Consider the following 23,108-nt stretch of genomic DNA (forward strand, 5'->3'; position numbering starts at 1 on the left):
CGTCCAGGTTTACTAGAAAAATAAATGAAACTGGTACATGCACGTGCCTTTGTGAGTACAAAGTCCTTCTCATTTAACAATCAAACTGTGTGTGTGTGTGTGTGTGTGTGTGTGTGTGTGTGTGTGTGTGTGTGTGTGTGTGTGTGTGTGTGTGTGTGTGTGTGTGTGTGTGTGTGTGTTCATTTCATGATTTTTCCAGTCGATCCCCCTGCCCAATGCAGCAAACTGTGCTGGACAGTCTGGTTTTATTTTCTAATGGTAAATCCACGTTTCTGCCCAATGGCCTGTCACTCAAACTGCTGTGACACCACTTTAATGAATAAAACAGTTTCAGACGTGTGTGTGTGTGTGTGTGTGTGTGTGTGTGTGTGTCTCTCAATGGTGTTTTAAGCCCCCAACGTCGACTTCAAGGCAGCACTGCGACCCTCGACTTCAAGGCACCTAACCCTAACCATTACCATTGCCTAATCCTAGTGCCTTCCAGGCAGCGCTGCCTGGAAGACGATGTTGGGGGCTTAAAACACCAAACACCGTGTGTGTGTGTGTGTGTGTGTGTGTGAGTGTGTGAGTGAGAGGAGAGAAAAAAAAAGAGAGAGAGAGAGAGAGAGAGAGAGAGAGAGAGAGAGAGAGAGAGAGAGAGAGAGGCTGACCCCCGAGGTGAAGAGGCCAGACCTTTCAACACCTTCCCCGAGACTGAACACACTCCTTTCCCTTCTCCTCCATCTCTCATCCTTCTCTCCTTATCCATGTTTTCTTCCCTCGCCTCTCTCTCACCCCTGAAGTCACCCCTCTCTCTCGCTCTCTAATCTCTCCCCCTCCGTGTGGCGTTTTCACCCTTGTCTTCCTGTTGTTGCCCCTTTAACCGACCCGTGACCTCCCTCCTTTCCTCCACCCTTCTCCTTACTCCTTATCGCTCCGTAGCCGATTCACTCTCCCCTCTCTCCTTCCTGTAAACGTCGGCATTACACCCCCCCAGCCGAACTTTCACCGTCCCTCCTCTCTTCTTGCTCATCAGTTTTCAATTCCAGTTATGCAGAAAAGCCTCGATGGCACATTAACAGGGTACCCCCCAGGATTCTAAAAGTTACACTTAAGACTTATAAAGACAGTTTTTACCACCTAGTATTAAATGTAATGCCAACTTCACGGTCATAGAATGGAAGGTCAGGATTGATGGATGGATGGGGCCCGAGGGAAGAATTATTTACCAAGTAATGTTATCTGAATTTCATATAACATCTTTGTGTATACAACAGTGTGTTTGTACTCCAATAACACAACATGAATACAATATTTGTCGCATTTAGAGCTCCTATGCTATGAAACTAAAAATACTAAATAAAGTCAAATCAAACATTACCCACACACAAAATATTCATGACGCTACGGCATTTATTTTATCCTAAGAAGGAACAAGATTTAAGCACTTTGTAAAATAAAATTCAATACCTGTAGGTCCTTATTTTTTAGAATATGACATGCAAGACTTACTTATATTACTTATAATACTTTTAAGACTCCTTCGTTGGCAGCTTTTTAACCCTTGTGTTGTCTTCCCTTCAACCTTGAAAAAAAACACTTTTATTTTCTACGTTTTTTTACCTTTTTTGGTTTTGCTTTTTCCAACGTTTTAAATTGTTACATTTTTCTTCCACACATTTTCAGCGCTTATTTCTACGTCCCATATTTTCTGATATAAAACAAAAATTGAAAACGGGTCAATGTGACCCGAAGTCAACACAAGGGTTAAGGCCAGACACTAGAGGCAAAAAAGGTTACACTTTACTTGAAGGCGTCTACATAAGAGCGACATGACACTGTCATGAACGTGTCATAAACATGAAAAAGTCATGAACGTTTATGACATAACGCTTCGTTTTTTTAAGTTAGGGTTAGGTCTCATGTGTCATGACAGTGTCATGTCACCCTTATGTAGATCCCTTCAAGTAAAGTGTTACTGGCAAAAAAAAATAATAATTTTTGTCATGCTCTGGTCAATTTGGAGATTTCGGGCTATTTTGCTTCCATAACATGTCTATTTTAAGATCCAAAATAAACATCCACATTACAAGCTAAAAAGGTTCTAGTATTCTACTCTCACGTGACGCTAACACTAAACAGCTGCTGAACCAAGAGTGCCTGAAATGCAGTGTTGTCATTTTCTCTCTTTTTCTTTTTTAACCCCACTTCCCTCCCATGAAATTGTCCCTGTTCTCACCCCCTTTGAACTTCTCCGACCTCCCTTCCCTTCTCTCATCTCCTTCTCCTCTATCATTAAACCTTGCTCGCCCCAATCTCTCTATACGGTTTCTCTCGCCCCCTTTACCCTTTCTCTAACCTCACTTTCCCTTTTTGCTCCCTCGCTCAATCGCTCTTTTTTTTTTTGCCCTTTTCATTTTCTCCATCCTGTCAAAGTTCATGCACTTCCTGCCCCCCCCCAGACACACACAAACAGCCGACCCTCTGGCTATGTTGGCCCGGTCACAGTACACACACCCCCACCCCCAAAATGTGCAACTAACCCAGTCATGGCCCAGTCAACACATCCACCCCATGTCGCTTTCGCTCTAACTGAGAGGACACACACACACACACGCACACACACACACACACGCACACACACACGCACACACACACACACACGCACACACACACACACACACACACACACACACACACACACACACGACACACACACACACGCTACAAGACACACGCCAAGACACACACACACACGCGCACACACACACACACACACACACACACACACACACACCTGGTTGGAGTGAAGCCAGGCCCGAGCCGGAGGCCTCATCTTACAGCATTGTATACCTCTCTGTACGTTCAACTGTTTAGGACTGGGCCGGGTGATGACACGCTGTATACCACGAGTTGGCGACGCTGATTTTGCCGTTACCCCCCCTCTGATATCTCTTATACCAGTGTTTCTCAAATGGGGGTACGTGTACCCCTAGGGGTACTTTGGAGGACTGCAGGGGGTACGGGAGATATTTAACAAAATGTTTAATTTAAATTTTATTTATAAAAGGGACAATGTGCAATTAAAACATAAATGTGACCATTTGATGCATTGCACCAGAGTTAGCCTTTGGCTAATTTACATCTGCAGTCCCTCAAGGCCAGAACATTGTTCCTCTTTATGTAGAATTTTGTTTTTTCAAACCAGAAATGTGACATTTGTGTCACTTTCTTTGGACCTAATCTTGCCTTCCTTCCTTCTACTTTCTAAAAGTTTCTCGCTTTTTTTCTTCTTATGTCACTGTTTTTGAAGTTTTTGATACTATTTTGACCTGTTCTTGCCTTACTTCCTTCTACCATCTTTTTCCAAGTTTTTGTCTTTTTTACAGTTTTTGTCTCTTTTTCTCATTAGCATTTAAATGTTTTTTTTCAGTTACAAGGCTGTTGTTTAGTAAATTTATCGCTGACAGCGCTGTACTGTTCCAGTTGTACAACAACAATATATAATATAAAGTATATAAGTTTGTCAGGTGTAAAACTCCAAAAACGTAAAAAAAATTAAAATAAAACGAAATCTCAAATCTCAAAAAATCTAGCAACAGTTTTCTCTATTGTACAGTATGTGTCTATATTACTATTTGTCTACTGAATGTTTACTGCTACATGTCTATTTGTTGAATGTATAGAGAGTTAAACACCTACCGAAGTCAAATTCCTTGTGTATGTAAGTATACTTTGCCAATAAAACTGATTCTGATTCTGATATACATTTAAATCACAATAAACACGATATCTTCCACGATAGACCACTCTCTACCGGCCCTTGCGCATTCTCTCGATTGAAATCTAGCACAATTTGTGTTCTCTATTTAAACTGAGAAAAACAAAAGGAAACTAAATTAAAGTCATTATCAAATCAAAACAGAATTCAAAAGTTTTTAATCTGGGCTGAATCTAAGTAAAGCCGATGCATAACTCGCAGAATTCAACGTTGTTACTTAAGTTAGCGACTGTGTGCACGGCGGGGGGGGCAGAGATATTAGAAAGTAGGTTACAACAGGAATGAATCGGGTGAAACCAAGTGGAGTGCTCGGGGATCACGTCGAGGATTTAAAAAAACAAAACAAAAACAAAGAGAGAGCGTGTGATAGATAGTATGGAGATGAAAGTTAGGGATAAAAGAAAGAATACGAACCAAAGAAGAGGAGGAACTCACCAGCACAGTGTAGATATGCAGACAGCGGTAAACTGGAGAGAAATCCACCAAGTCCTGAGCTCCTGGGACCTGCACACAGAAACACAAGTCAGACTGGATGGACACCTCAAGGACAAAACACATATACATACATATACATACATATACATATACACACACACACACACACACACACACACACACACACACACACACACACACACATATATGTGTGTGTTTTTTTTTTTTATTCAGTGCTTATCTGTGTTCAATTTGTAGATTTTACGACTTTGGTAATTGTAATTGCTCATTATACTTTTTAATCTTTTCCTAAAGGCTGTTTTATGCTTCTGCGTCGAATCAACAGTTTTTTAAAATCTTCACTCAGACAGCGTTTGCTGCGATATGATATTAATGGCGAGCCGAAAGCGGTCGCGGTGCTGTTGACGTTACACTTCTTCTTAGACAAGCAAGCACAACGGTGGTTTCTCTGCCCTGACGACTGACTGACAGGCTGAGCTTGCAAGGCAAGGCACTTTTTAATAATGTTACTCTGAGTGAGCAGTTTTACCAGAATTTTTTTTAATTTTGATAGTTAAATTTTATTTATATAGCACGTTTAAAAACAACCTTAGTTGACCAAAGTGCTTAACAAGCTCCAAGAAGCAACAAGATAATAAACACAAACAAAGCACAATGTACAATATAAAATAACTGACAGTAGAAAAAGAATAAGGTCAAGATATCAAAGCTCAACTGAAAGCCAGTGTATAATAGTGGGTCTTAAGCAGGGACTTGAACGTTTCAACGGTCCGAGCTGTTCTTACATGAATAGGTAGACTATTCCAGAGGTTTGGAGCAGCCACTGCAAAGGCTCGGTCACCTTTGGTTTTTAACCTGGATCTGGGCACATCGAGGAGCATCTGATTGGACGACCTCAGTGCTCTGACAGGTGTGTGGACATGTAAGAGCTCCGATAAGTAAGAAGGCGACAACCCATTTAAGATCTTAAAAACAATTAATACAATTTTAAATTCAATCCTGAAACAAACAGGAAGCCAGTGGAGCGTGGCCAAAACTGATGTAATGTGGTCGCGCTTTTTAGTCCCGGTTAAAAGTCGAGCTGCTGCGTTCTGGACTAACTGTAAGCGACGAAGGGATGACTGATCCAATCCAACATACAGTGAGTTACAGTAGTCTAAGCGTGACGTAATGAATGCATGTATGACTCTTTCAAAGTATTTGCGTAGCAGGTATGGCTTAACCTTAGCCAAGAGTCTCAGCTGGAAGAAGATGGTTTTAACAACAGAACTAATCTGTTTGTCAAATTTAAAAGCACTGTCAAAAATCATTAAAAGGACGAATTTGGGAGCCTAAAGTACCGAGAGCATCTACACAGGCACTAAAATGTTCAGCACGACCAAACAACAATTTCTGTCTTATTGTCATTAAGACCGTCTTATTGTCATTAAATTCTGATCCAACCATATTTTGAGATCACTCAAGCAGTTTAACAACGGCTGGATAGTGTCCTTCTCATTGTTTTTTACAGGCAAATAGATTTGTACATCATCTGCAAAACAATGGAAAGAGATGTTATGTTTTTTTTAAAATGGACCCTAAGGGCAGCATATACAGTGAAAATAGCATGGGTCCCAAAATGGAACCTTGGGGGACCCCACAGGAAAGAGGGGCAGCAGATGAAGAGCAATTACCAATGTGGACAGCAAAACTCCTATCCGTCAAGTAAGATTCAAACCATTTTAAGGCTATGCCCGTAATGCCAACACTTTGTTTGAGTCGGGATAAAAGGATGGAGTGGTTGACAGTGTCAAAGGCAGCAGTCAAATCTAAGAGCACTAAAACAGCGGAGTTTCCTCAGTCAACCGCTAAGAGAAGGTCATTGTAGACTCTTAGAAGGGCAGTTTCAGTACTGTGGCGGGGCTTAAAACCAGACTGGAACTTTTCATGAATACTAAAATTATCTAAAAATGATTGAAGTTGATTAAAAACAACCTTTTCCAAGACTTTAGATAAAAAGGGAAGTTTAGAAATAGGTCTAAAATTAGACAAAACTAACGGATCCAGATTTATCTTTTTTAAATTGGTTGCACAACAGCATGTTTAAAAGCAGCTGGAACACACCCTGAGCTGAGAGATGAGTTGACCCAGGATAAAATACTGGACCCAACAGTGTTAAAAACATCTTTAAGTAAGCGTGCAGGGATACTGTCCAGCAGGCAATTAGCCGGACGAAGCTGCTTGACTATGTCAGAGAGAACGTGGAGTGAAACTGGCTCAAACTGCTGGAAGACAGCCGGGCATAAAGGAGGAACAGAGGGGTCACTGGTAAAAACAGGGGATGAAAAGCTCAGGCCAGCAATTTTATCTATGAAGTGTTTCATGAAGTTTTCACATAACAATGTGGATGGCACAGCACAGTCAGTTTCATAAGGGTTAACAAGAGAGTTAAAAACTTTAAAAAGAACCTGAGGCCTCTGGGTGTTACTAGCAACCAGGTGAGATAAAAAATGAGTTTTAGCAGATTTAACTGCTCCCTGGTATTTATGTAATAAGTCTTTTAAAATGTGAAATGACACTTGAAGTCTGTCCTTCTTCCACTTTCTCTCAGCTTTCCTGCAGTCACGTCTGAGAGAGCGGGTATTGTCATTCAGCCAAGGTTCTTTAATGTCTTGATAACTGTTTTGATTCACATTTAAGGTGGAAAATAAAAGCTTTTTTAAAAGCAGATTTTTCTTGATGTTGAAATGGATTTTAAAACATACGGTATATCGAAAAAAAAGTATCGTAAGGAACCGGCATCGAAACTGAGGTATTGAAATTGGCACCGGATCGAAAGATTTTGAACGATACCCAGCCCTACCCCGCGAGACCCCTTCTGGCGTCCGCCGCATGAACTTGGCGCTGCACCTCCAACCATTTGTAACAGACCGCAAGGACTGTGATTGGTCGACTGGTCCTGTGTGTTGACAGTCGGTGTTTCCAGCAGCCTGCTGTGGGGAGTAGCAACGTGCTAGTTCACTGACACAAGCTTTCCAAATAAACTCATATTTTATAACATAACATATTTTGGTTACAATGACGGGGTTATCCGTTTTGTAAAGTGTCTACATTTTGAAATTAGAACTTCAGATGTGCTAAAGTTTGCTTGATAATATATGAACTGGCTGGCAGACACCTCGCAAATAACCTCAGACTTATCCCCCGCGATGCAAAGCAACCCACAACGCAGAACTCCGAAAGGGTCACGACGGCGTGGAGTTGACGCAGAAGCATAAAAACAGCCTTTAGGAGAGTGAAGCATTCTGCAGCACTTACTTTTTTTTTTTGGCAGTGTCACCAGCTGCTCATAACTCTTTTTCTTTCCATCTATCCCTCCGTCTAACCATCCCACTTCTTTCTCCCTACCCACATCCTCTGTCTTCTGCAATTTACCCATTTTAACACACACACACACACACACACACACACACACACACACACACACACACACACACACACACACACACACACACACACACACCAAAGAACCATGTGCCCTCTTGCCCTCTGGAAAGTTTGCTTTCTGCAAAAATCACACACAATGCCAGCTTTGATGTAACCGCACACAAGCACACAAGCACACTCGAAGTCCTGAGACAAGGCGTACAAACAAAGACCACTTAAAGAAAGAGGTGGAGGGAGAGAGGTGGGATGGAGACGGGAAAAAAAATAAAATAAAAGAGGACGTGAGGAAGATTAAGGGCTGATGACAGAAACAGAAGTTCCTTTCGCACGTGCAATGCAACCTTGAACTTATCTAGTCATTACCGGGCGGATATCTCGCAATGCTAACCAAAGGGGGGAATATAATTTGCGTTTCGGATCCGCTCCATAAAGTCGAATGGCTTCTTCCTCGGCCCGTCATGCTAAACCCTTCCACCAAGTCTCACAAAAATCGGGTGACAGACGGGCAGAGGTAAAACGATAGAGACGAACAGATGACGGAGACACCAGTGCTGTAGTACTCAAGACCACTTTTTGAAGGTCTCGGTCTCCGATAAAGAGGACTCTGGATTGTATTTCAAGACCGGTCAAGACCACAACTGCCTTTTAATGAAGGCATTTGTCATGATACACTTACAGCAATTAAAGAGGTGAATGAACCAGAATCTTAATTTGTTTTCTGTGTTTTTTTTGTTTTTTTAAATGGGAATGTGGATCTTTCAGGTCAATTTGAGGAGTGCCTATAGTTAGCATTTTCCAAATTTTATTGTGGCATGCAGTGTGGGACTCGCACTGTTCTTGGTCTTGTCTCGGTCTCTACCCCTCAAAGTCTCGGTCTTGACTCAGTCTCAACTAGGCCTGCATGATAAATCGTTATAAAATTGCGATCTCTACTCACCCTGTTCACGATTTAATTTTGAAACGACTTCATCGGCCTTTAATTTGGTAGGACAGCGCTCACAAAGTTCAGGGCTTCACCCTCAGCCAATGACAAAGCGCCTTTTAGTCATGTGTTTGACTCGTCGAGCGAGCGCGGTAGTTCGGAAATAAACCAAATGGATATTGGTGAAAACAGCCAACCAACTCCGTCTCAAACCGAACTCGTTCCGAAAAAAGGCCCGCATTCGGTGGTGTGGAAGTATTTTGGATTCAAGCAAGACGACGAGGGTCAGTCTTATGTGATTTGCGAGGCATGCTTTGCCCTCGTTGCAGCACCGCAAGGTAACACCACAAATCTTTACCAGCACCTCAAACGTCACCACAAAGTGCAATATGATGAAGCCGTACAAGGCAAGAGGTCCAAAAGACATTTCAATTAGCCTATTTAGCCCATATTCAGCACAGTACGTTAAACTTCTATTTTTGGTAACCTACTTGAATGGCCAGTTGAATGTTAATTCTATAAAAGGCAAGCAGTTAAAAGGTCCCATGGCATGAAAATTTCACTTTGAGTTTTTTTAACATTAATATGCATCCCCCCAGCCTGCCTATGGTCCCCCAGTGGCTAGAAATGGTGATAGGTGTAAACCGAGCCCTGGGTATCCTGCTCTGCCTCTGAGAAAATGAAAGCTCAGATGGGCCTATCTGGACTCTTCTCCTTATGAGGTCATAAGGAGCAAGGTTACCTCCCCTTTCTCTGCTTTGCTCGCCCAGAGAATTAGGCCCACCCATGAGAGAGAGAGAGACATCATGGCTTTCAAACGAGCAAAGTGGCAGTTGGTCAAGGCCACACCCCCACCCTCCACCTTGCCCCCCCCCCTCTCCTCCTCAATAGCTACAGACACAGAAATGGCACATCCTAAGGAAAGCTCATTGTGGGACTGGCTCTTGTGGCTGTAATTCTGCACCAAGGCTGAATTTCGGGAAAGAGACCTCAGATACAGTATTAGGGGACCACTAAGGTCTATATAAAAGAGACTTCAGATACAGTATTAGGGGACCACTAAGATCTATATAAAAGAGACTTCAGATACAGTATTAGAGGACCACTAAGGTCTATATAAAAGAGACTTCAGATACAGTATTAGGGGACCACTAAGGTCTATATAAAAGAGACTTCAGATACAGTATTAGGGGACCACTAAGGTCTATATAAAAGAGACTTCAGATACAGTATTAGGGGACCACTAAGGCCTATATAAAAGAGACTTCAGATACAGTATTAGGGGACCACTAAGGTCTATATAAAAAGAGACTTCAGATACAGTATTAGGGGACCACTAAGGTCTATATAAGAGACTTCAGATACAGTATTAGGGAACCACTAAGGTCTATATAAAAGAGACTTCAGATACAGTATTAGGGGACCACTAAGGTCTATATAAAAGCATCCAAAGAGCACCATGTCATGGGACCTTTAAAGAGTGTGCTAAGAAATCATTCTGTTTTTGATACTGTACTTAAATTGGCAATAATTGACAAACTCTATTTCTCTAGAGACTGAAGCTGTAGCTGCAGCATGTTGACTGACATGTTTTAATTATGTAAAGACATGTTCAAGGAGTTCAGATAGAGCCTGTATCAGGGCCATATTTTCTTCAATGTGTTATATGTCACTATTTTTGGTAGCCTAATGTACTTAAATGGCCAGTATGTAATTTATTTTCTTTATTCATTGAAGCCTCTATGTTTACAGGCTTGTGGCGATGCGCAATATGCTTCAAAGTCTCTGTCTTGTCTCGGCCTCTACCCCCCAAAGTCTCGATCTTGTCATGGCCACTACCCCTCAAAGTCTCGGTCTTGTCTCGGCCTCTACCCCCCAAAGTCTCAGTATTCGTGATGACTTGGTCTTGGTTTAGGTGGTCTTGACTACAACACTGGGAGGCACTTAAAAGATTTGGAAAAGGTGAAGACTTCTGAAAAAAAGAAAACAGGAAGAGGACAAAATAGGACCAAAAAAGGGGAACAAAGGGAGCAAATAAAAATAGGACTCAGAGACACAGGGGTACGACTGTAAACGAAGGAAAGGGGAAAAGGCATGGCAGGGGCATGGGGTGGCGTGAGGAGACGGAATGCCGACGGTTGGCATCAGCGCAGGCGCTGGTGCCAACGTGGCCATAACCTTTTGCCGGCCGCGGGGTCGGGCCTTTGTTCGAGCCAAGGTCTTCCCATGAAGAAGGTTGACTTGAGTTTACAGGATGTAAATAAGCAAAGGGGACGACAGGGACCTTAAAACAGAATGGCAGCACGGGGGTGACAAGTTCAGCGCTATTCTCTTCAACTTCATTGTACTTTGCTTTCCTTGAGTTCCTTGAACAACAAGAAAGGACTTCTGATCCCGCGAGGGGGGACGTGAAGAGTTCAGTGCCGAAATGCTTTCTGCCCACAGAGGTTCTGCAAGTTCATCGTCTGAATGGTCTGTAAACATGTTAGTAGAGCTGGGACGAGATTCGATTTGTATTGCGATTTTAATTTATTGCGTTTCGATAGTATTCAGGTGTTGCGATTTTCTTTTCATTCTTTAACAAAAACAAAAGTTGAATAATACACTTCTAGAGACAATATCATGAGACATTTCTAAAAACTCATTGTTTTATAAAAAAGAACGTAAATCACATGTCAGTCAGTCAGTCAGACATTGATTTCATTTCATTTTCTGCTTTCGCTCGGTTTTGCTGGAAACGGATATGATGTAGTCGCCGATGGCGGAACGGTATAAACAGAAAATATTTAGGTGAAGCATTGGTTAAAAAAAAAAAAAAAATAGATAAAAAGTATTGATTCAACGAAGACAGAAGGATATGAAAGAAAAGAGACTTAAAAGGGAGAAACAATGAGGGAATAAAACGGGAGACAAATGAAGCCGAGTCCACACTAGAGGATTATCAGGGCTGCAGTGATTATGTATGTATGAGAATCAGAGCTCATACTGCCAGCAACCAATCAGGGGACAGTTTCCCCCAGAAAAGTTGTTTACCCCGGTGGCACGTGTCTTTATTTTCGACGAGGGCCCGGCTGGGGCCAGTCACAGACTGATGGCAGCATTAATGTAGATCTGTGAGAACAGAATCATGGACGAAATCGCGAAATTGAGAATTTTAAAAAGCTATAAAAAAGGTAAATGCTTAAGTCATTGCTAAAAACTAACTGGAGTTTTGAAAATATGACTACGTCTAAGTTTCTAACCGAGCCGCCCCACTGTAACTGTAGTTTAAAAAAAACGTCTTAAAAACACATTCATCAATAATTCCCAGTGGCATAGGCCCAGTAGGGGACAACTTTGGCCTGGTGGGCCACCAGGCTTGCAGTACACTGGGGGAAACACCCTGGGGGAGAACGGAATGAACTGGATGGACCCATTTGGATTAGATTCATGTTGGAGATTAGCGGCCTTCCTTATCGTTTAGCTTGAAAAGGACAAAGACAGAAGGACGGATGAGATACTTTCATGCGTTTGTATGTGTGGTTGCAGTTCTCTCACTTCATCGTCCTCCTCTTCATCTTCCACATCCAGAATGCCAGAGTCCTGTTCCGACACCGGACTGCCCCCGTGCCCGCCGCCGTCAGTCGTCGCCGCCGCCTCCTTTCGGCTGCGTCTGCCAATCAGGGCCCTCGGCTGTGTTGAGACGGAGCTGTCCAGGGAGCGCTGCAGCTGCGCCTGAAGCACAACACGAAAGTAAACATCAGAGGAGCCGTGCAGGCCACATTCAACCCTTGGAGATACGGTGTTGTTTGCGTCTACTTTAGTGATTTCCTACATTTCCCAGAACACCTTTCAAAAAGACACTTAGGAGGAAAGGGAACTTGTTGCATTCAACTTTTGGCGCAACTTCAGAGCAGTGGAAGCTCTTTTGATTTTGAAGGTCTTGACACCAAAACCAGATGTTCAATGATAACAATGACACGCCGTCTGCAATCAAACGCCGTTGTAGCGGTCCCGACATGTGCTACAGTTACGCTTTGTATGGGGAGCTAGAGAAAGATAATAATAAAATAATGACTCACATTAGCCCGATTCCCATTTCTAAGACCGTTTCGGTAAAAGCTTATAAATTGCAGATGATGAGACGACTTGTTGAGACATTTCAGAAGAACCTGCCACTCCTTGTCCCATAAAAACAATCAAATGGAAAAGACCTGTAAAAAGTGATTTACAAAAGCACCTAAGAATACACAAGAGGGAAAACCTCAAGCCAGGAAGGGAAGATCAGGAAGGATGAAGAGTCAATGAATCAGAAAACAAAGCACATAAAATTAGCTCAGAGGACTTTAAAGGGAGGACAGGGACAGCTTACATGTTTTTTTTAAATCTATGCTTCTGCATGTCAAAACCCTCATTTAAACTTGGTGCATTTGTAACATTGATGTATATTTAAGCCAAGTATCTGAAAGCGTTTTATCACAAAATTAGAGCAGAAAAAAAAAAAAAAAAAAAAGCTTGTTACCTTAGAGGACTGCCATAAAATGCCATAAAATAAATAAATATATATATATATATATACACACATATACACACATATATAAATAAAAATAATATTCAACTTTCACTTACTTTAACCAACATCTGTCCTGATCATAATATTCATTCATTTCAAGAATTGTAACTCTTAAAATGCCAGCATTTTTTTTCTGCATACTAAATGCTCATTTTATTTTTTCACACTCTGGGATATTTCAATGATGAGCAACACCATGCATTTTGATGCATCAAACACTGTAGTGCTCCATAATAAAGCAGCAATGCCCCAAGTGGAAACCAGGAAAATGGCATGTACAATAACGTGGGAAAATGGCTCAATCTGGTGGAAAATTGTAAAAATTACAAATTAGAAGCCAGGGCTCTACTGTGAATTAAAAGCCTGATATAATAGAATGTATGGTTGTGTGCTGTAATGGCCATGGGATCAAACATTGTGGTTTTATTGGGTTTCAATGGAGACATTTTTGTCCTTAAGGGTCCGAGTGTCTGCATTTTGAATACACAGTTTGGAGCTCATAGTCTGGCTATCATCAGACCAAGCTCAATATTTTAAGATTGAACATTAGTCTGGGGAGTCTGCTCTGTGTTTTCTACTGCACGAGAGGCGTGATCAACGGGCATAGTTTAAATGACTCTGTACATAATAGGATAGTCCTTCAACCAATCAGACCAACGATACGGGTGACGTAGCGGCGACAGCGGCATCGACGGGCTGCTGTGCTTCGGTGGCCGCCATGTTGAACGTAAACAAGAAGCTGCTTGGTCGCTTCTCTATCGTCATCGTGTTAAACCCCCCAATAGCGCCGCCAGGTGGATAAGCCAGTTTGTGATTGGTCCCCGCAAATTTGTAACGGAAGCAGGATAGATAAACGTACAGGTTTCCAGCCTGAGCTGCGGGGCGAAATCAAAATCGCCGGCAGATCGGGCTTGCCGAAATGTATGCCATCGCACATTAACACATGTCCCAAGTGATGCACAGGGGTTACAATAGGTTCACATGCATTCATATGCAGCTTACATTAGGGTAATGTAGCAATGTTGCTAATGGCGAGGCTTCCCAAAATAAACAAACATTAAAAAAAAGGGTGGGCCAAAGACAGATGGAAATGGAAAGATTGTGCCGAGAACAATGCAATGAATGTGTAATGCAATATCTGATGCAAACCGTGTCCTGTCCGTGTCACTATTTTGGAGGGAAACAGAGTATCATGGGAAATGATGCATTCTGTTCCGTCTGCGGGAGTGTCGGACCAGGAATACTAAAAATAATCAAACAGGAAGTTTTGGTTAGAAATTAATGGCCGCTTGTATCCAACACAAAATGAAAACAGAGTTGTCTTCCTTATAGAGATGGCCAATTCTGCTTCATTTCTATTGTTGCCCACTACGTAGATAATTTAGGTGAAGTTTCTGGTTTCCAAAGTGTGTCCAATGTTTTTGTTTTGCGAACAATATCGGAACATGAATATGGAGGTTTCTTGGATTTGGCCATCAAACGCCGCTGACTTTTAAGGTTCTTTGAAGGCTTCTATGCCGGAAGGTCCTTCACAGCTTGGCCACCAAAAATATTTTTGTGGGAAAATCTTGTTATGTGGGGAGGCAGAAGGAGGGGGGGGGGGAACCCCCTCAGATCTAAGTGCATCTTGCTGTTCACACCCAGATCCGCCTCAGGTCCTTTTGAAAATCTACGTGAATGCTGCGGCTTCCTCTGCTCGCCGGCGCCGGCACGTAGGCTGCCTTGTGCACTTAAATCTGTCGATTAAGACGTCAATAAAATACGTCAGAGGCTTTGAGCGTCCCGATTGGCGCCTTTAATGATGGTAATGAGAAAAACTGGTGTTCGTAGGAGGGTGGATGTGCACAAACCCCGGGGTAAACACAATATCGGCGATGCTGGAAGAATACAATGCCATCTTTGATCTAATGCCCACACATGCAAGACTAATGAGTCATATCAGACAATAAGCACAAACAGAATCAGTGGAAAGTCTCATTTCTCGGTACAGAAGGTCAGGGGGCAGGAGTGGGGACACACAGGAATGTGCCCGCTCTGTTGAGGAAAGAATAGGTAACAAGCTCTAAATACAGCAATGAGTCTTTTCACTTAGACTCAATCAACCAAAACTCTAGCGAGGCAAAAATGTTGAAAGAGTAACTTCATACTAAATTAAAAAAAGAAAATGGCACAGACCTCAAAAAACACACAAAGTGGAGGGTCTTGTTTTGTCAGCGGCGATTTCTTTTCTCTGCGTGGCGTTCCTTTCTAATCCTTCAAATGGTCGTTTTCTTTCTTTTCCCGCACAGGAATTAACATACGAGACCTCAAAAGACAAGCAGACGCATGAAAGACGGACATGAGAGAGGGAGTGAATGACATAGAAAAGCAACTTTCCTACAGTACGCGACGCCGCAGATACGGACGTCAGCGCCTACGTCAGATAGTTCCACTTGAGTGGCTGAATTCGGCTTTTTTAAGCATTCCTCGACAGGTGGATGCGTGTCCTGAGGCATCCACTGGCAATACCAAGTTCGTTTGAAAAAAAACCAGAAACCTTATTAACCGGGGTCTTTTGTCGCGTTTCTCTTTAGGGGGGCGGCATTCGGTGTGGCACTTGAAACTCAAGTGCGGGAATGTGCGTCATCTCCTGCGCACAATCCCAAAAGGATATAAAAAAAAAAAAAAAAAAATGAGGGAGAGCAGAGAAGAAAAAACTTTGGGAAAAAAAGAAGTGGATCGAGAATGAAGTACAGGACAATGGAGGAGAAGGGAGTAAGGAAGAGAAGAGCAGGAGGAGAAATGAGAAGAAACAGCTGGGGGGATAAGAGGAGGATGAAAATTGCCTGAGAAGAAGTGAGAACAGCTGGGGAGGAGGACCAGAATCAGAGCCACACTATAATCCATTTAGCGCAAGATGACTCTGAATAGTTCTGAAATAATCTGATATTACACTGCGGCAACACCACAAGGCGGCCCCCGAGTTGAATATGTGCTTCGCTGACAAACTTCAAGGCGATTTGCGGCCTCAGCGTTGGAAATTGACATAAATTGCAAGTGAAAGAGCAGAGTTGCAGTGATCGTTTGTTGACAGGTGGTTTAAAGTGGCTATTTGTTGTGGAAAAGTTGCAACGATTTGTAAAAAGAATATAATAAAAAAAAGATTTCCACATCATTCTTTGAAAAAAAACCAAAAAAAAAACGATAAAGTGACTGTCGGAAGGACTCTAATTTAGGAAAACAGATGAATGTAATTAAAAACAAAAAGTAATTATTACCAGCAGTAAAGTTGTTTTCCGAAACAACTTTCCACCAGTTGAAATAAAAAATAAATAAATAAAAAAGGAGAAAATATACTCCATGACAAGATTGGAACAAACAGAGGTGCTTTTAACAGCTGCTCCGCATGCCGCAGGGTGTACTGCTCAAGGGTAAGGCTGGGTATCGAACCTCCGTCCTTTTGGAGTATTTAAAACTCAACTATCGCAGGTTTATGTGGAACGATTGGTCAGATTTTTTGCCTTAGTTAAATTATTATTATTATTATAACAATTTACTTGAACATAAGAGTGACATGACACTGTCATGAACACATGAATCCTAACCCTAACTTTAACCCTAATCCTAACTTGCCATGACAAAAACCAATGACACTTCCTGAAAGAAGTGTTATGTCATAAACGTTTATGACTTATTTATAATGTTTAGGACACGTTCATGACAGGGCCATGTCACTCTTATGTAGATACCTTCAAGTAAAGTGTAACCGATTATTCTTTTAGCAGATATTTCCTGATCTCAATAAAGATATTTGGCAAACTTGCCATGGATGGATGGATGGATGGATGGATGGATGGAAGGAAGGACGGACAGACATATGGGTGACAGACGGATGGATGGATACTTTATGTATCCCCGGAGGGAAAATTCCCATGTCACAGCAGCAGTACACGCACAAAAAAACGCACACTGAACAAAAGACTATTCTATTCTTTGGCCTTGTGCAGACGCTTTGTGTCAATATCAAACTCGGATACGTTTGAGAGGCTTGGTTAATTTTGGTCAATTTAAAAAAAAAAAAAAAAAGGGGTTTGTGGGAAAATAAGTATTGTTTTGGTATTGGTACCAAAGCAATGTTATTGAATCAAACGACTCCCCTCTGGAAGGCGATAAGAGGACAACACACACACACCGCAACACTGACCAAAGCTGTCAAATTGATAAACATGGTCTGACAACCTCACCCACCCACTACAACACACACACACACACACACACACACACACACACACACACACACACACACACACACACACACACACACACACACACACACACACACACACACACACACACACACACACACACACACACACACCTTGTGCAACTATAATGCAACATTTGCCATATTAGGTTGATACTTTCTTACACCTTCATGCTGCTACTGTTTTAAGATGCCATCATATATTTGCACATTGATACCTGCTCTTATTTTGACTTTCTTCTATATTGTTTTTAATATCAGGGAGTGCCATCGTATATTCCGTTGTGCGGTTGTCTTGCACAGCAGTATACTTATATATACTTCTATCGAAAAGCAATCCGAGACCTATTCAAAAGTTCTGCACACTGTACAGCCGAGTTATGTAGCAAGATATAAATATCAATTTTGCACTCTTGTATTATGTAGCAAGATATAAATATCAATTTTGCACTCTTGTATTGAAAAATACTCTGTATTTAATGACTCGGATCAGGTAATACCTGACTGGGACATCTCCACTATGGATCACTTTTTGGCAGGCAGACGGCAAACCAGAAATAATGGTGTCCACTGCCCAATGGCAGTAAACTGGGGAGCATTATTCGGCAGACAAAACACACACGCACACGCACACACAGTGACTGACACAACGACCTATAACAGTCTATTTTCGGTTTTCCCTGTGATGGTTCAATACACCGGCCCAGCGCGTGCCCTCCGCCACCCCCGCTGCACGCACACGCATGTGTGTGTTCAGTAACTAGATACAGGTAATCAATCTTCTTCCACTTCACAGGCCCAACAATCTGTTTTCTATTAGTGTGTGTGTGTGTGTGTGTGTGTGTGTGTGTGTGTGTGTGTGTGTGTGTGTGTGTGTGTGTGTGTGTGTGTGTGACTACCGAACGCACAGCAGAAGCTCTGAAGCGCTTGTCCATTGCTGAGAGTGAATAAAAGAAAAAAAAAAAAAACAGAAGGAAGGAGGGAGAAAAGTAAATGGAAAGATGAGGAGATGGAAAGACTGCAAAAAGAGAGAAAGACGGCAACGGACATTTTGACAGGGAGGCGGAAATGTGACGTGACAGAGTACAGAGAGAAAGAGGGGAATGACAAATGACAGGAGGGTTATAAAAGGAAAGGCAAATACATTTGGAGAGGTTTCAAGAGTCATCGCCTCTTTCCTTTAATCCTTCTTCTGCATCTCTTGTCGTCTTCTTCTTCTCCGCCTCTCCTCAGAGTTTTCATCCCTCTCCTTCCTTTGACTTTCTTCTTCTCCTCCTTTTTCCTTTCGGCCCTCTCTTCAGAAAGCTTGTGATACGTTTGAAGGCTTTAGTAGACACCAAAACACTGCACACATTACTCCTCACCAAACCGTTTCATCCTTTTGTTAAGTAGAAAAATACAGTTAGCCCATTCATGCCGGGGTCAGTGGGCCCCTGCACGTATCTGATCGGCCACCGCAACAGGACTGGGACTACAAATTATTTTCATTATTCAATTAATCGTTTAGTCCAGGGATCTTCAACAGGGGGTCCTCAGAGTCATTGCAGGGGGGCCGCTATTGTTTAATACTTTTGTTGAACCTTTTTTCCCCCCCAAAGATAAAATTTGTCTGAAAATAACTAAATGAATCCAACATATTATTAGCAAAGATAAATCGGCATATTCGTAAAAAAAAAAAACAACAACCACCTCAACAACACTGATGCTAGGCATAGTGGCTTGTAAGGTAGCCACTATGGTAGCCATCCACAGATACAGTTAAGCCTAAGGATTCACTGTGCCTTCCACATGTATGTATCACATTGAAACATAATGATATATGAATATGTAAATAATTGTATTATTTGAATAGCTTAGTATTGTAGGGCACCTTATGTGTGGGCTTTAGGCCATCTGATAGGTTATTGTAGGCCCAGTTTATTATGCAACTCAATTTCACCCAATATATGTAGTAGGGGGTGCCTGATCCGTCTCTCTTTCAGGTTAGGGGTCCTTGGCCTAAAAAAACGTTGAAGACCCCTTGTTTAGTCTGAAACATTGTAAAATGTCCCATCATAGAGACAGTGCGTTTTTAAGTGCCGCCCCCACCGGAGGGGAAAACAGCGCGCCACTCTCCATCGACTTGTAATGCGTGAAGGCGCCTCCTCGTCAATTCTGTCTGCTAGCAAACAACAGAAAAATGCCTAAACGCTGCTGTGTGGCGATATTCACTACCGACAATGTAAAGAACCCAGAACTTAAGTTTGTATAAGCCGTCGAACCCGAAAAACTGAGCTTTTATTAACACAAAAGTGGATAAAGAATGGGGAGACGTAACAATATGCCAGACGCGTGTTGGCTTAACTTACAGAGAGCGTTGCAGTCGAGTTACCAACTGTTGAGTCGAGCCTCGAGTCCCCAGTGTTCAAGTCTGAGTCCAAGTCCGAGTCACCAAAGAAAAGTCAGAGTCGAGTCACCATTACCTGAGTTCAAGTCCGAGTCGAGTCTCGAGTCCCCAGTGTTCGAGTCCCAGTCGAGTCATTAAGGTTGAGGCTGTGTTAAATTCCCAGACTGCCTACATTTCTCCACTCCTGCTCCTTTAAAGAGCTGATATACTAATAAAAGAGGGTCTACATTAAACAAAAATGGCACCACTGTCACTATTGCAAAAGGGAGTTTATTTACTGACCAACATTTAGCGGTGCTCTTTCCAGCATTGGATGCAAAATCAGTGTAGGCGAACTTCAGGATCCGGGGCACATCTCTCAACATGTAGTAGGGAGCCGGCGAATCACGCACTACAGTTGCATATATCAATATCAATTCCTTGTGAAGAGTAGGAGAGAGTAGCGAAAGGAAGAGCGAGAATGCAGCGTTAAGTGAGTGACGTCAGAGAGTGTGTAGCGGTGTCCGACTGAGAAGCGTATATGTGGATGGGAGGGGAAAAAAACGAGATCCCAAAGACGATGTAAAGGGAGTTAACGGTTAACAATAAACAAGAAGCTTCTCAAGACGTGGTGGCTTCTTCTTTTGGTTGGTGAAGTAAAATGGTGTTACCCCCGAAAAGTACATCAGCCCTGGATGGAACGTCTCCCCAGCTGCTTCCAGGCCGGTCTTGGGAGCCCGAAACGGGAAAAGTGTAACATTTTATATTAAATTTGTATAACCTATTCAGTCAGAAACTTCATTCGACGTCTGAGTCCTTTTTCATGAATGCTCAAGTCCGATTTTATATAGCTATATATCTGACTTGGACTATTTTATATAAGTCCAAGTCATCAGTCCGCGAGTTCAAGTCACGCGTCCAGAGAATAGAGACTCGAGTCCTCCATCACTGCTTACAGAACTATAGTTAGCCTAAAACTAGTCTTGCGTTGCTAGGCCACACAGCATTCCGGGATGGGAGAACAACGAGCTTTCGTTTATTGGCATTTTTCTTTAAACCAATCACAATTGTCTCGGGCTGCGCCAAGCGCCGGAGGGAGCCACTGCGAAATAGCCTCGGGAAGGAACGTTGTTTTGGTGGAACGTGTACGTCCAAAACAAAGATCTGAGGAGCAGTTAACCAGAGTCCTCAGAAATCCACCGGAGGTTAGAACGCCAACACAAAGAAAGCGGAAAAAGTAACAGACATCCGGGCGGCATTTCCGGAGGCACCGGAGCAATCCCGGGAGTGGAACATCGTGGATATAGACTAGCCTAAAACTGACATTCGGATATTTCACTTGGTAACAAAATGCTTGCTGGAAACGCAACGCTGGGCGTGTCTGTAGGTTAGTGTCAGGATCCCACAGTCTTCCCATTCTTCCTGCTGAGTCCTCACGTCCGTATCCTCTTTTGTCTTCATAAAAGCTCAGTTTTTCGGTTTGCCAGCCCTTAAAAACTTAAGTTCTGGCCTCTTTATACTGTTGGTATACCGTCTCTACAACAGCCCAGAGCAGGGGGACGAGGTGACCTCATTAAAATGTCTCGAAAACCCAAATAGATTCTGGTTACTGAGGTGCAACGGACGAGAAATGCAGCGAATTCTCATGTTTGAGAAGCGGGGGGACCTTTTTCTACTCGCTCCTCCATCTTCTTTTCTTCCTCGCCTCTCGCTTTTCCTCCTCATCCTTCATTCACCGCCTCGCCCTGATCCTCCTTCCTCACCTTCCTCTCCCTCTTTTCATTTTCCTAGACCACTTCTTTACCATGATGTCCTCACGCCCCTCTTCCCTCTTTCCCTTTACCTCCAGTATCTTCCTCCACTATCTTTCTCCTCATCTTGTCCTCCTCTCTCCTCCTTCCATCCGCTATCTTCTATATCATCCCTTTGCATGCCCCTTTCTCGTCCTCTCTGGCTCGAACAATTCTCCCCCCCCCCCAATCTCTCTCTTCCCTGTTTTCTCTCTCCTTCTCTTCCCACTCTCAACCCTCCTTTCCACCCATCTTCCTCCCTGTCTTCCTCGTCCTACTCTTCTCTGGGCATGTGGCAGCAGACAATAGCTCCATTGTGAGCCCTGTGCTCTCCTCCGTCTCCTCCCTCCATCCCCTCCTCCTCCTCCTCTTTCCCAAGATCTATTTATTTTCATATCCTTGGTCGAGTGAGCTGTAACGACGGCCGGGTACAGAGAGTTAGAGCTAATTTGGAACAGAGCACACCAGAGAGACACGCTGTCTGAGAGAGAAAGAGATGGAGGGACATGAAAAAAAAAAGAAAAAAAAGAATAAGAAAAAAGGGTGAAGAGGGACAAAAGGAAAGGAAATCAGAAGTTGTAGTGTGCGGGTCCACAACACACACACACACACACACACACACACACACACACCCCGAGCGCTCGGAGCCTAACATTCGATACCACAACATAATCCCAGTATCAGTATCAGGACTGCCGGACCACTGGGGTTTCCATAATCTCCCTTGTAATTAGTGGTTAGAGGAGTTAGTGGTGGGCTTCCTCACTGACTGCAAGTGGATTTTCTATGCCTGTGATTCTCAAACTGTGGTCCCTGGACCCCCCTCCACGGTAGGGTTCAGAGTGTGTGGGCGTGGAGTGATACGTGGGGGACTGCGTGAGGCTCATCTGAAGACAAACTCCTCTGCGTTTACTCTACTTTTTCAGTGTTTATGACTCGGCTAAAAGATTTTCTCGTCGTACAGTAGTTTTCGGGGGCTTGAAATCCGTTGACTGTGATTCACATCATCATCACATCATCAAAACCACCCAGTGACCCCCTGTGCCCTGTAGGGACGCATCTGCATTAGGTTACGTTAATATTTCATTTCAACTCAATTTTATTTATGGTGTCAAATCGCAACAGGAGTTATCTCAGGACTCTTCCAGATAGAGTAGGTCTAGACCACACTATGATTTACAAAGACCACCCCCGCCCCCTCCCCCATTTGGTGCGACAGTGGCGAGGAAAAAAATGTCCCTTTTTACAGACATAAACCTCAGACAGAACCTGACTCTTGGTGGGCGGCCGTCTGCCGCTGCCGGTTGGGACACAGAGACACTGAGCCAGATATTCTATATGTTACAGATCTAATATACTGTGTATTTCTCTAACTGAAATGAATGGGTGAGTGGCAAGAGGGATTTTAGTCACTGGTCAACCATAAGCAGCAATGTTTTGGATCAAGAGTGAGAAATGATCCTCTAGTGACACCTGGAGGACAAAGTAAATACCTAAATCGACAGTCTTCTCTCAGTTCACAAGGTTCAGTTCAGACTGGCCTGAGTTACAGCAGTTGGTCTATTATTGGGGGTTTTAAAAGGGTCAACCGTTT

At 42.9% G+C, this 23,108-nt stretch overlaps 1 protein-coding gene across 3 annotated transcripts in view; it reads right to left on the bottom strand.

Moving 5' to 3' along the window:
• The window catches only part of exoc6b (exocyst complex component 6B), a 133,224-nt gene that overhangs the window by 80,389 nt on the left and 29,727 nt on the right, over positions 1 to 23,108 (bottom strand). For all 3 annotated transcript variants that reach the window (XM_039821573.1, XM_039821572.1, XM_039821570.1), the window contains exons 7-8: positions 12,102 to 12,278; positions 4,196 to 4,264 (exon numbers count right to left, since the gene is read on the bottom strand). In XM_039821573.1, the coding sequence (XP_039677507.1) occupies positions 4,196 to 4,264; positions 12,102 to 12,278 (246 nt within the window). The remainder of the gene's footprint in view (positions 1 to 4,195; positions 4,265 to 12,101; positions 12,279 to 23,108) is intronic.

This window comes from Perca fluviatilis, chromosome 14 (assembly GCF_010015445.1).
Source record: "Perca fluviatilis chromosome 14, GENO_Pfluv_1.0, whole genome shotgun sequence".
In the NCBI taxonomy this organism is placed as follows: domain Eukaryota; kingdom Metazoa; phylum Chordata; class Actinopteri; order Perciformes; family Percidae; genus Perca; species Perca fluviatilis.